This window comes from Salarias fasciatus, chromosome 14 (assembly GCF_902148845.1).
Source record: "Salarias fasciatus chromosome 14, fSalaFa1.1, whole genome shotgun sequence".
In the NCBI taxonomy this organism is placed as follows: Eukaryota; Metazoa; Chordata; class Actinopteri; order Blenniiformes; family Blenniidae; genus Salarias; species Salarias fasciatus.
Genome location: NC_043758.1, coordinates 18,757,682 through 18,770,624, shown reverse-complemented (window position 1 = coordinate 18,770,624; position 12,943 = coordinate 18,757,682). Strand labels below are relative to the sequence as shown.

At 45.3% G+C, this 12,943-nt stretch overlaps 1 protein-coding gene across 1 annotated transcript; it reads left to right on the top strand.

The window, feature by feature from the left end:
• Window positions 1-9,003: 9,003 nt before the first annotated feature.
• LOC115400009 (zinc finger protein 2 homolog) lies at window positions 9,004-9,768 on the top strand (the record flags this gene model as incomplete). The annotated part of the gene is made up of 2 exons (XM_030107662.1): window positions 9,004-9,262; window positions 9,431-9,768. Coding segments are annotated over exons 1-2 (597 nt in total), but the record flags the coding sequence as incomplete, so codon positions are not given.
• Window positions 9,769-12,943: the final 3,175 nt, after the last annotated feature.

The window sequence follows — 12,943 nt, the reverse complement described above, 5'->3', positions numbered from 1 at the left end:
TCTCTTAAGGCTAGGGACAGAAAAATTCAAGTTTCTGTAGAAGCTAAACGTTTATGAATGATCAAAGTAACATATGAAGTCATTAATGAGCTTAAACTGTTGCACTCTGTTTCACTTACCTTACAAGAAATGTGCTGAACAAATTCTGATGTTGTCCAGTTTTTTTCCCTCGTAGATCTTGGTTAAGCTTTGCTAACCAGAAGCACCGCTCGGCCCTGCTGTAGTTTTTGGCATTCCTCACCCTGGTTTTTTATAACTTTTGGAAGTCTATAGAATTCCAAAAGTTTTTCTCGGTCTGACCTATTGGTACAACCAATGACACGGCAATAATTTACAATTTTTCTTAATAACGCTCTGGATCTTCCGTAGGACTTGTGCTTTGTTGTGATACGGAGTACCTCCAAGATGGCGACTTCCGGGTCGATGACGCGCCTAATGACGCGTCGGGAAACCCCTTTGTCCTTGTTTGTTCCTGTTCTGTTTGCTGGTCTAGTGCCTGTGCCATCCTTTTCCTGTAACTTATGTCCTCTAAGAATGTGTCAAACATTGCAACAATAACAAAAAGAAAAGGAAATCTTTGAAAAAAAAGCCAAATATCCTGCCAACAATAGGTATAAATGGCTTCTACTAGTTCTATTGTCTTATTATTACCAGACTAATAAGATATTTGATCGAATAAAATTCAGAAATCCAATTTTCCTCTCCCTGCTTCAGCACACTTACATCTAATGTTGGTGTTACCGTCAAGTCTTTTTTTTTTTAACCTAAATCATAAAATGAATTACCTGGAGAGGCCTTAAGCCTACAGTAGAGTGGAACGTGCAGGACCGGAGTTGGATACTTGTGCATCAGAGGATGTCCAGTCAACTGAATTCACCAAAGCTGGACTCCAGTGAAGCTGGACAGAAGAAACAACGGAGCTTAACTTTCAACTTCCCGGAAAAGGCTGTGAAAATACGTCATTTCTAAGTTTTTTTATTTTTTAAATACATTTGTACGAATAAATTTGCGGTAATTATTTTTGTTTCTTGTAAATCCGACTCGAATTTTGCGGAAGTTAACCTAAAATTTTAATGCATTTTGTAATAAATGTGGAAAAAGTGATGTGCTGAGTAATTTCTGTGACGTTTACTACTCCAAGTAACGCACGGTGGACGACATTATATTTCAAACGTGCTGTTTATTGACGAGGCTCAACATAGTGACTAATACAGACGGTCAGGCTGACCGGCGCGGGCACCAGAACGCTGCGTGCATCAAGGGACTCAGGGCTGCGTCACATATGCGCAGGGGGCGCAACATGCAACTTTTGCTCTACGTGACATCTCCCCCTCTTTTACAAGCGCAGTAGGCATAAACCACACAAACAGTAATTACAGGCAGAACGCCAAACCAAAGGTGTACCCACGCAGACCCACTAAAGCACAGTCCGAACATAGCAGAGAAAACGGTTAACACACCCAACAACAACAACAACAAAAACAACAGTCTCACAAACTGTTCAACGCACTTTTTTTTCGTTTCTTTTCTTTTTTTTTTTTTTCTTTTTTTTTTTTACTAAGGGTGTGGGTAGACTACCACAGTCCCTTGAGATGAGAAGGGATTATTCTGCCCTTTTTGTCCATCATCTCAACTACTTAACATACCTGGGGTTTGGCTTAACAGTCCGACCAAACCTGGTAACGACTGGAGTTGGGTGTTCAGGGGAACCAGGGGCATCAGCAGGAGCACTGGCGGTGGATAAGTCCTGCTCTGCTGGCACTCGCTGTCCATCTTGATCCGTCGGCTGAGGAACATCCATCTTTTGCGGTGATGACAGCTCCTGGTTGACCAGCTGGATGTGGCGCCGGTTCCGTCGTGGTGTGTTGCCACGCTCCGTCTCCAGTGTAAAGGAACGCGGCGCAGCCTCCTGGCGCTGCACAGTCGCTGGTGTTGTCCAAGCCTTTTCTCCGTTGATCTTCAATCTGACTTTGTCACCGATGGAAAGTGGTGGTAGAGGCTTGGCGGAGTGTCTGCGGTTGTAATACTTCTCGTAGGACTGTTTTGCTTTTGCGTCATTTCCCTTGACAGTCTCTAGATTAGGCCACACTGGCTGCAGGCTCTCTCTGAGTACAGGGAGTGTTGTACGGATTTCTCGACCCATCAACAACTTGGCGGGACTTTGCCTAGTTGGCTCTGTTGGTGTTGAGCGGTAGCTCATGAGAGCTAGGTGAGGGTTGTCTTGTTTGAGAATCCACTTTGCCGTCTTCACAGCTCTTTCGGCCATGCCGTTGGATTGTGGGAAATGAGGGCTCGAAGTAACGTGCTGGAAGTCATACTCAGCTGTAAAGTTTTTGAACTGTTCGGCGACGAACTGAGGACCGTTATCTGTCATGAGCTCCTCTGGAATCCCGTAGCGTGTGAAGATGCTTTTCAGCTTCTGTATGACAGTTTCTGAATTTGTCTTTGGTAAGTCCAGGATCTCGAGCCATCTGGAGAAATAGTCCACCACAATTAAGTAGTGTCGACCTTTGAACTCGCACAGGTCAGCTGCGAGCTTCTGCCATGGTAGATCTGGCAATGGTGTGGAGATCAACGGTTCTCTGTTCTGGCTCGGTCTGTAGATGTTGCAATGTTTACATGACATCACAAGCTTTTTCACATCACTGGCGATACCTGGCCACCACACAGCGCCATTGTACCGTTCTCGGCACTTAGTAAGGCCTTGGTGGCCCTCGTGAATCTTCTGCAACATGTAGTCTCTCATACTGCTAGGGATCACAATCTGCTTGCCACGTCACAGCAATCCACTGGCCTCACTGAGTGAACCACGATCTTTGAAGTAGGTGCTTGCTCTGACAGCTACACTCTTCAAGTGTTCCGGCCACCCCTTTTGGACATACTTGAGGACACACTGGAGTTCAGCATCTGTTCCTGTTTGGTCTTTAATCTGCTCGATGACCGGCTTCCTCACTCTCAGGTCGTCCTCAACGGAGTCCACGTAAGCTTTCACCTCCGCTTCTAGGTCACCTGGACCAGTGGCTGCCTGGGGTTGCCTAGACAAGGCGTCGGCGACGACTAGGTGTTTGCCTGGAACGTATTCTGCGACTGGGTTAAATTTCATTAACCTGATGAGCAGGCGCTGACAACGAATAGGTGCGGTGTCAAGGTCTTTTGAGTTGATCAGAGTCACCAGTGGTTTGTGGTCTGTAAGCAGCTTGTATCTCTCTAAGCCACAAAGATACTGGTAGAAACGCTCAGAGGCCCACACTCCTGCAAGGCACTCTTTTTCGATCCGAGCGTACCTCTTCTCGGCATCCGTAAATGTACGCGAACAGAATGCAACAGGCTTCAGGACCCCATCATGGCTCTGCAGGAGGACTCCTCCGAGCCCATAACTGCTTGCGTCTGCACCGACGATGGTTGGCTTCGCCGGATCGAAGAACTCCAAGACTGGTGCTGATGAAATTAGCCGTTTCACTTCTGCGAACGCTCTGTCTTGCTGTGGACCCCAGCACCAATCACGCTCAGTCTTGAGTAGCTCGTTGAGTGGCTGTAACACAGTGGAAAGGTTTGGTAGGTAACGGCCTAGGTAGTTCACCATACCAAGTAGCCGTCTCAGCTCACTCACATTCTGGGGTGGTTCCATTGTTGTTATGGCTTTGACCCTCTTTTGGTTAGGCGCTATGCCATCCTTGGTCACGACCTGTCCCAGGAAGTTCAGCTCTGGTTGGCTAAGCCTGCATTTTTCCTTGTTGAGTCGTAGACCTGCGGCGGTGATGGTCTCCATGACTCGATTTAGCCTGTGGTCGTGTATTTCCTGTGTTTCTCCAAAAACCAATATGTCGTCCATGTACACGACCGTTCCATCATGCCCATGCAGTAGGTCAGACATCTTTCGCTGAAAGATTTCGGGCGCAGACGTGATCCCGAACGGTAGCCGCTTAAAACAGTATCTGCCCAGGGGCGTGATAAAGGTGGTCAGGCGAGCACTGTTCTCCTCAAGAGGAATTTGCCAGAATCCGCTCTCGGCATCCAGGCTGGAGAACACTGTACTCTTTGCTAGCTTGGGCATGATGTCATCCAAGGTAGGTAAGATAAACTTTTCACGTTTCACATTTTCATTGAGTTTTTTCAGGTCCACGCAAATTCTTATTTTTCCATTCTTTTTCATGACTGGAACCATGGGCGCGCACCATTCAGTTGGGTCAGTCACTTTTTCTATTATGCCCATTGACTCCATTCTCTTCAACTCCTCCTCAACCCGAGGGAGTAGCGGAATTGGTACTCGCCGTGGCGTAGCGATGCTGTATGGTTCTGCACCTTCTTTCAGTGTGATTTTCACTGGTTCTCCTTTTAGTGTGCCCAGGCCACTGAATGCATTGACCTCGTTGATGTGCTTAATTAGGCCCAGTCTGGTTGCCACTGTTCTGCTTAGGAGATTTTCCCCATTAGTTTGAACAACAACCACACGGAAGCAGCAACTTCTCAGTTGTCCACTGATGTTGGCTTTTAGTTTAGCTAAAAACTGCCCCCTTGTGGCCACAGTGCCACCTGGACTCTGAAGGGTGCTCTTCACTTCTCTGAGTCGAGGCTTGTTCCGCAGTGTGCCATATGTGGCTTCAGACATGATTGAAGTGTCAGCACCGGAATCAATTTTAAATGAGACTGGCGTACCTGCTACAGTGAGAGTTGTCCGCCATGGTGGCTCATCCTCTGCAATCGGTGCATCATTTTGTTGTAGCTCTACTGAGCCCAGGAACACTGTATCACTCTCATCAGCTTCTGTTATTTCCTGCACGGTTTTTGAATGGCACACAGCTGCAAAGTGCCCGATTTTGTTACACTTCATGCATTTTTTTCCTTTTGCATGGCACTGCTCGGCCTCACTGTGATTACGCCCACATCTCGTGCATGTTCCTCTTTTCATCTTTTTGTTTATCTTCGCCATATTGCCATATTTTTTTGGTTCAGTCTTCTTCACTGACTTAACATTGTCCACGTGCTCTGCGCCGTGTCCTCGCTCTGTATTCTGTGACTTGATCAATTCACAATGCCTGGCTGTTTCGATGGCGGTCTTCAATGTTAAATCACTTTTCATTTGCAGTTTCTGTGACACTTGTTTATCACGAATTCCAATCACTATGCGATCCCGCATTTGCTCTTCTTTCAATGCTCCAAAATCACAGTTTTCAGCTAGTTCATACAGTTGCCTGACAAATGCTTCCACACTTTCGCCTGGTTGTTGAACTCTGGAGTGAAACTTAGCACGTTCATAGATGACGTTTCGTTTCGGGATGAAGTGCTCATCGAATTTGGCCAGCACGACGTCATATTTATCTGCATCCGCAGCATCCGTGAACGTGAACGCCTTGAATATGTGCTCAGCCTCCGCTCCCATGGAATAAATTAATGCATTTACCTGCACATTTTCCCCTTCCTCCGTGAGCAGCGAAGCTATGCGATACCTGCCGAATCTCAGCTTCCAGTCAGGCCATGCTTCCGGCTTTGAGAAATCAAACTGCTCCGGCGGAGTAAACTTCGCCATGGCGACGCACACTTCGGCTCCTCTCTCTCACGTCCGACCTTCGGCGGCTCAAATCCAGTTGTCTTCTGACACCATGTGACGTTTACTACTCCAAGTAACCGCACGGTGGACGACATTATATTTCAAACGTGCTGTTTATTGACGAGGCTCAACATAGTGACTAATACAGACGGTCAGGCTGACCGGCGCGGGCACCAGAACGCTGCGTGCATCAAGGGACTCAGGGCTGCGTCACATATGCGCAGGGGGCGCAACATGCAACTTTTGCTCTATGTGACAATTTCTCCCTCTCCACATGCAGTACATACAAATAACCAGCAGATGTCACTATTCTGACAGCCAAGCGCTTTGAAACGGTCTCACTTTCAGATTTCTCAAACTGGTGCAGTGCTTCTGTTTCACCACCATGTAAAGGGGCGCAAACATCCACATCCATAAAATCAAAATGAAAGGGCAAAAAAGATCCAAATTTACGAATCCATGAATCCACAAAGAAATGCTGGAAAGGCTACCAACAAATATACATTCTTACAAACAAATGGTGAGTAAGATATACAGTAACACAGAGGATGAGCTGCAGTTCCCCCTGTGTCCAGCAGGAGTCAGGATGAAGCTGAACGCCGTTTGTGATCCTCCAGATTAGTCAGAGAAGAAGAAGTAGTGATGGCGGCTGTGCGGTTATGTCTTTCAGAGGAAAGAATGAGTTCAGTTCAAGCTTTGAGAGAGTTTATTAAGCAGCGACTAACTGCTGCTGCTGGAGAAATATTCACCGTGTTTCAACAAACTATCGTCCAGTTCGAGGAGGAGATTGATCGACAGAGAAAACTGCTGCAAATCAAGTGGAAACATCATGTCGAATTACACAGAACAGGTATTGAAACGTGAGAGTGAACACATGAATGTGACTCCTGGATCATCGTTCCATTGATTTAAAGCGATACTTCAACATTTTGGCAAATTGGCCCGTTTAGCGCAATTCATTAGTCATTTCGAACAGTATACTTACTTGTTTTGTGAGGGCGAGCTGTTGTTTATTCAGAGTTGAGTCGGGGAAGGTTTTCAGGACGGACACAATGGAAGTGGATGGTATTTTGGTTCCCCCTCGTCAAACTCATCAAATACAAAATCCAACAACCCCAAAACACTTTGGTGGGCAAATTATAATCCGCACATTCACTACGCTGTTAAATATTAATGCAAAATTACGAGATTGAGTTGTTTATGCGAAGATTGCTAAGACGGAACTACTTGTCTGGGCGTAGTGATTTCAAAAGAAAAAGTAGTTCCCAGTATTTGCTTCAGTGTCGTAACGCTACAATATTATTTGTTGGTGTTCCACAGCGTAGTGAATGTGCGGATTATAATTGCCAGAATGTTGAAGTATCGCTTTAAAGCTTTCAAACAGAAACGAGGCTGCAGCAGCAGTTGTTCACATTGAAGTAACAGAAACCTTCAGTATTAAACACAGAGGAAACGTTGTTTACAAACTGAGGAAGTGATTTGTTTACACTCAGTCTGAGCTAACACGCGTTTGTGCAGATTTTTCGCTTCACCTTTATAATCCAGACATTGCAGTAAACCGTTGAGAGTAATGATGCGTTTCAGTGTTGCTCGGAGAAAAAGTGGGAAACATCTCATATGGTTCTCACAAAGGTTTGAGAACTCAGAGAAAGTCATGTTGCATCCAGACAGTTTTCCCATTTATCCTTTAAAGCCCAAATGTACTGTCAGTTTTACTGAGCAGAGCAGGTTTTGTTGTGATTGAATGTTTGTATTTTCAGTATCTCCTGTCCTGTTTCATCCAGCCATCACTGTAAAACCTTCACATCCATCACATCAGGGACTTTTGTCTGGTTTCCCTCCAGAGGGTCCACAGCAACACACGGGGAACCAGAAGACGAGCTCCAGTGTGGAGCAGGAGGAACATGAAGCTCCACACATTAAAGAGGAGACTGTTACTGATGGTGAAGGAGACAATTCCCACCACTCTGTGAGAGACTTGACCATCCAGAGACTAACTGCTGCTGCTGCTGAGGAAATATTCACCCTGGTTCAACAAGCTGTGCTTCAGTACGAGGAGGAGATCGCTCGTCAACACAGAATGCTGCAAATCAACTGGAATCCTCAGATCAAGTTACACAGAACAGGTATGGAGACGCTGTGAGCATATGTGCTTGATGGAACCGGGATGACCTTTGCCCTCACTGGTCTGCCCAGTGAAGTTGTGGAGGTTGATGTTGTTTAAAGAGGCATTTCCTGACAACATTTCAAAGCAGGATGTCTCATTATCCCTACACTTCAGGTAGTGGAGTAAACAGTTAGCAGAATGTTGCAGGTGAGTGAAGACACCGCCTCAAAACACTTCATTCTGATAATTCATTAATCAGCAGCTGAAGAGGATCAAGAAATAACAATGGGACTGGAATGTGTTTTTGAATTATGAATTGAAGTTTCACTTTGACTGCTGGAGTAACAGATTTTGTAAGTGGACTGTAGAGTTCATGTTGCTAATGACCAGAATGATGCTTTTCACTTGTGTGAGAAGCCTCATTGTGCTGATAGTAATAAAATCATCTTTGATCTCCTGCTTTTGTTTCCTTGCAGAGCTCCAACAGGACCATGACTGCAGAGAGGAGCAGCTCTTTAAACAAGAAACACACTACTGTCTAGAACAGGACCACCCAGAACCTCCACACATCAGAGAAGAAGAACCGGAACCTCCACGCATCAGAGGAGAAGAACCAGAGCCTCCACAAATCAAAGAAGAAGAAGAACCAGAACCTCCACAGATCAAACAAAAAGAACCAGAACCTCCACAGATCAAACAAGAAGAGGAACCAGAACCTCCACAGATCAAACAAGAAGAGGAACCAGAACCTCCACAGATCAAACAAGAAGAGGAACCAGAACCTCCACAGATCAAACAAGAAGAGGAACCAGAACCTCCACAGATCAAACAAGAAGAAGAACCAGAACCTCCACAGATCAAACAAGAAGAAGAACCAGAACCTCCACAGATCAAACAAGAAGAACCAGGACTTCATCAGTTTAAGGAGGAGCAGGAGGAACCAACATCCTCACAGATTGAGGAACACAAGAAACTCGGTAGCAGCCAGAAGGCAGAACATTTTACTCTAAAGTTTGAAAGTGAAACCTTGAAGGTTCCTTCTGTTGAGCATCACAGTGACCTGAGTGAACCAGAAGTACCAGAGACTGAGTGGTTCCTCTCTCAGGACTCTGAAGTCCACCATGAGAAAAGACACATGGACTCAGAATCAGCTCCAAATTTGAAGCTGAAAAAACTCAAGGTGTTTCATAGAAACAGTGAGAACATCTTTCATGTTTCAGAGAAGCAGGCTGACTATGAAGAAACGTGTGAGAAAACTGACCATAAAAAACATCAGTTAACGGTCACCGATGAGAAGATACTTTATGAAACATATGGCAAAAGTTTCAAGCTACCGGGCCACAAGAGAATGCACACAGGTGAGAAGCCTCATTCTTGTCAAACATGTGGCAAAAGGTTCAGTTTTCACAGTTCTTTGTTTCGACACATGACAGTTCACACAGGTGAGAAGCCGTATTGTGAAACATGTGGGAAAAGGTTCAGTCAGCAGCGTGATTTGAAGGTCCACAAGAGAACTCACACAGGTGAGAAGCCTCATTCTTGTGGAACATGTGGCAAAACTTTCAGCCAACGGAGTGCTTTGTTGCGCCACATTGAAACTCACACAGGTGAGAAGCCTCATTCTTGTGAAACATGTGGCAAAAGTTTCGGTCGACAGCATGATTTGAAGGTCCACAAAATAACTCACACAGGTGAGAAGCCTCATTCTTGTGAAACATGTGGCAAAAGGTTCAGTCGACGGAGTCATTTGTTGCGCCACATGAGAATACACACAGGTGAGAAGCCTCATTCTTGTGAAACATGTGGAAAAAGGTTCAGTCAGCAGCGTGATTTGAAGGTCCACAAGAGAACTCACACAGGTGAGAAGCCTCATTCTTGTGAAACATGTGGCAAAAGTTTCAGTCGACGGAGTCATTTGTTGGTCCACGTGAGAATTCACACAGGTGAGAAGCCTCATTCTTGTGAAACATGTGGCAAAAGGTTCAGTCAGCAGCGTGATTTGAGGGACCACAAGAGAACTCACACAGGTGAGAAGCCTCATTCTTGTGAAACATGTGGCAAAAGTTTCTGTCAACGGGGTCATTTGTTGGTCCACAAGAGAATTCACACAGGTGAGAAGCCTCATTCTTGTGGAACATGTGGCAAAAGTTTCAGTCGACAGAATTATTTGAAGGTTCACATGAGAAGTCACACAGGTGAGAAGCCGTATTCCTGTGAATAATAAGTTTTATTTATAGCACACTTTACATTTGAAGTCAAATCTCAAAGTGCTACAGTGGGCACAGGGTAAAGCTAGGTTTACACTTGCATGATTCCATGGCATGCATTGGCACGGATCGAGTCGCAAACGGTCGCAAACCACTCGTAAAGTGCCGTGAAGTGTGCGTAAACCCGTCGTCACTGCGTGCCATGTCGGGACGAGAATTTTGAAATCTTCAAAATTTTGGCCACGACAAAATATCGCGACCGGACCGTGAACTATGCGCCAACTGCCCGTGAACGTGTCGGGACAATGCCACGAATAGTTTACGAACAGACCTGGTGAACAAAGGAATCCCCCACCCCCATCGGGTGGTGGCCATTTCATGGTTCGAACATCTCAAAATGGCCGCTTATTTGCCCTCAGAGCAGGAGGGAAGCCTGGCAAATGGGTGCAATACCACCGCCCCACCTCACGAGGGCCATCGTGAGATTGAGTTCGAAGAGAGGCGGGATTACCAGATCCTGCTGTCTGATTGGCCAAGCAGACCCTGGGGGCGGGAGCTCCGCCTGCCAGTCAAACACGTCACCAGAGGCACCATCTTCAGTTCATCTTAAGTTTCTGTCTACGAAGGATGTGCACAGCGGAGGGATGACGGAAATATTGAAGTGGGGAAGAAGTGGAGGACATTTGAGTACATTTCTAAGAGAAACGGCACTAATGGAGAGAGTATAATAACAATATAAGATAGAGAGGGAATGATCAGCAGATGGCGGTAGTGCAACAGTTTGGGATGCAAGCTGCTATAGAACTCCAAGGAAGAAGAAGAAGAAGAAGAAGACGCGCACAGCGCGTCTCTCCCACGGACTAAACTCGGTACCGAACTGACCCGCAGGCAGGACGCGACGGAACCGACCATCTCCCCTTTTTCACCGGTGAAAACCTTCCCCAGCAGAGCAGAACGGCAGGGGCTGCCCTGGAGCGGACCGAGACACCAGCAGGACCGAACCGCCGAAGCTCCACTCAGCCTGCAGCCAGCCTGCTGCAGCAGCTTCTCGTCTCCCTCTCCTCCTCCTGGACTGAACCTCTTCCTCCACGTGGAACTTCCCCAGAAGAGCCAAGGTTCTGCTGAACGCACAGAACACCTCATCAGCCGACGGGACACAGAGCAGCGGGGCTGCTCATTCAGTCCCCCATCTCACAAGGGTTGAGACCTGGGCAGTTAGGCATAGAAAGTGGTGATAATTCTTGCTTGTGTTTTCTTTTATTGTTAACTCGGACTGAAGCTGTTCATGATATCCCGACTGTTTTTCTTTCCTCATTTCTCTCCTCTCCTCGTGCGCTCCCGTGCTCACGAGCCCACACACCCTCGCAGCCGGTCACCGGACAGAGCAGACCGAGCCCGATTCACACTCCCCGCCAAGCTGCGCTCTGAACGGGTTAACATCCCTGCTCCACGGGCACGCACACACAACTTACAAGTTTTGAATGTTCCGTTTTTGTTATTAGATGTGTTGATTAGTAATAGACATTGTTAATAAACGCTCATTATCTCAACTGGACGATTCCTTCTCTTGTTTGGTGGTCTTGTGACAATGTGGATGGTTGTAACAGTCTGCTCGATCTCACACCTTTTCTGATAATTTAGGTTGTTCATCCAAAGATTAACATCCAGCTTAAATTATCTTTCCATCTTTGAAACTGAAAATTGGTAATGAATGTTCCTCTGAAGAGGTGGTGCCCCAGAATTATTAATTAAATAACCCACAGGTTTATTTAATGCATAATTCACAACTTCCCTCAGGGGATTTTCTGTAATTTACCCATCTCTGGTAATTGGTAATTTGTGGCATTATTGATTGAGAACACCTTGTTAATCAATAATTTAATGGTTAAATCACTTTGTGGTCTACTCCATTCCCAAATAGCTGATTATTTAACATTATTAACGAATAAACATCAATTTATTCTGATTAATAATAATTGATGTTGGGTTAAATTACTTGGTGCTTCACTTTAAACAGTTGATTATGCTGTAATTGATTGTTGTTGGTGATCCACTAATGACCCGCAATTATTAATTGGTAAATCAAAATTTACTCAAATTAATAAGTAACTAAATTACTTAAAGTAATCAATTATTTCCAATAATCAATACTTTAGTAATTTACTCCCAATTACCAATTGTAAACCCCAACAAGAGTGCGTTACAGTAGTCCAGTCTGGGAAACGTGGGAAAAGTTTCAGTCGAAAGAGTGATTTGTTGGTCCACACTGAAACTCTCACAGGTGAGAAGCCTCATTCTTGTGAAACTTGTGGAAAAGATGTATTTATTGTAATTCATTGCTGCACCAATCAATCAATCAATCAATCAATTTATTTTTGTATAGCCCAGTATCACAACAACAGTTGCCTCAGAGGGCTTCAAGATGTTACATTTGTCGGTAAAAGTAAAAACAGTGAATAAGCATAATGGTAATATGTCAATATTTACAGTAACGAGACAGAACGAAGCAACCACCGCCTTCGACCCTCACATCCGGCAAGAATACCAGCGGAATACTCACAAATTAGACCCTCCAGGATCCCGCGATCGCGTCATTTTTCGTGGAAATCACGTCTGTCCGTGGATTCATGGACCCTCTGCGGATTTTAATGCCCGGTGCAGAAAACTCACATTTTACATGTAAATTTGGGGTATGCAGCAACGTCAGGCTGGATACAGAAGCAGACAGTAAATCCACATGGATTAATAGTAGAAGTAAACCTCAAGTTATGGGGCGTTCCTCTGTCACCACCACCACCACCCCCGTGCTCTTGAAGGAAACATCACTGATTCAGACGCTAGACTGTGCTTCAGGAACACTTCAGTTTGTGGTCTGTCACAATAAAAGTCAAGTCTCAAGAAATGGAAATAAAATGTTGATGTGAATCCAGTGAGTTTTATTCTTTGCTGTTTCTTTTCACGCTGACATGACTTGAGTTGTAATTGAAATTTTCACACCATAAAACTTTATACTTCCATGCAACACATGACTGTTGACATACAATGTTGTGAAGAAATCCTCATATGTGAAATGTGATCATT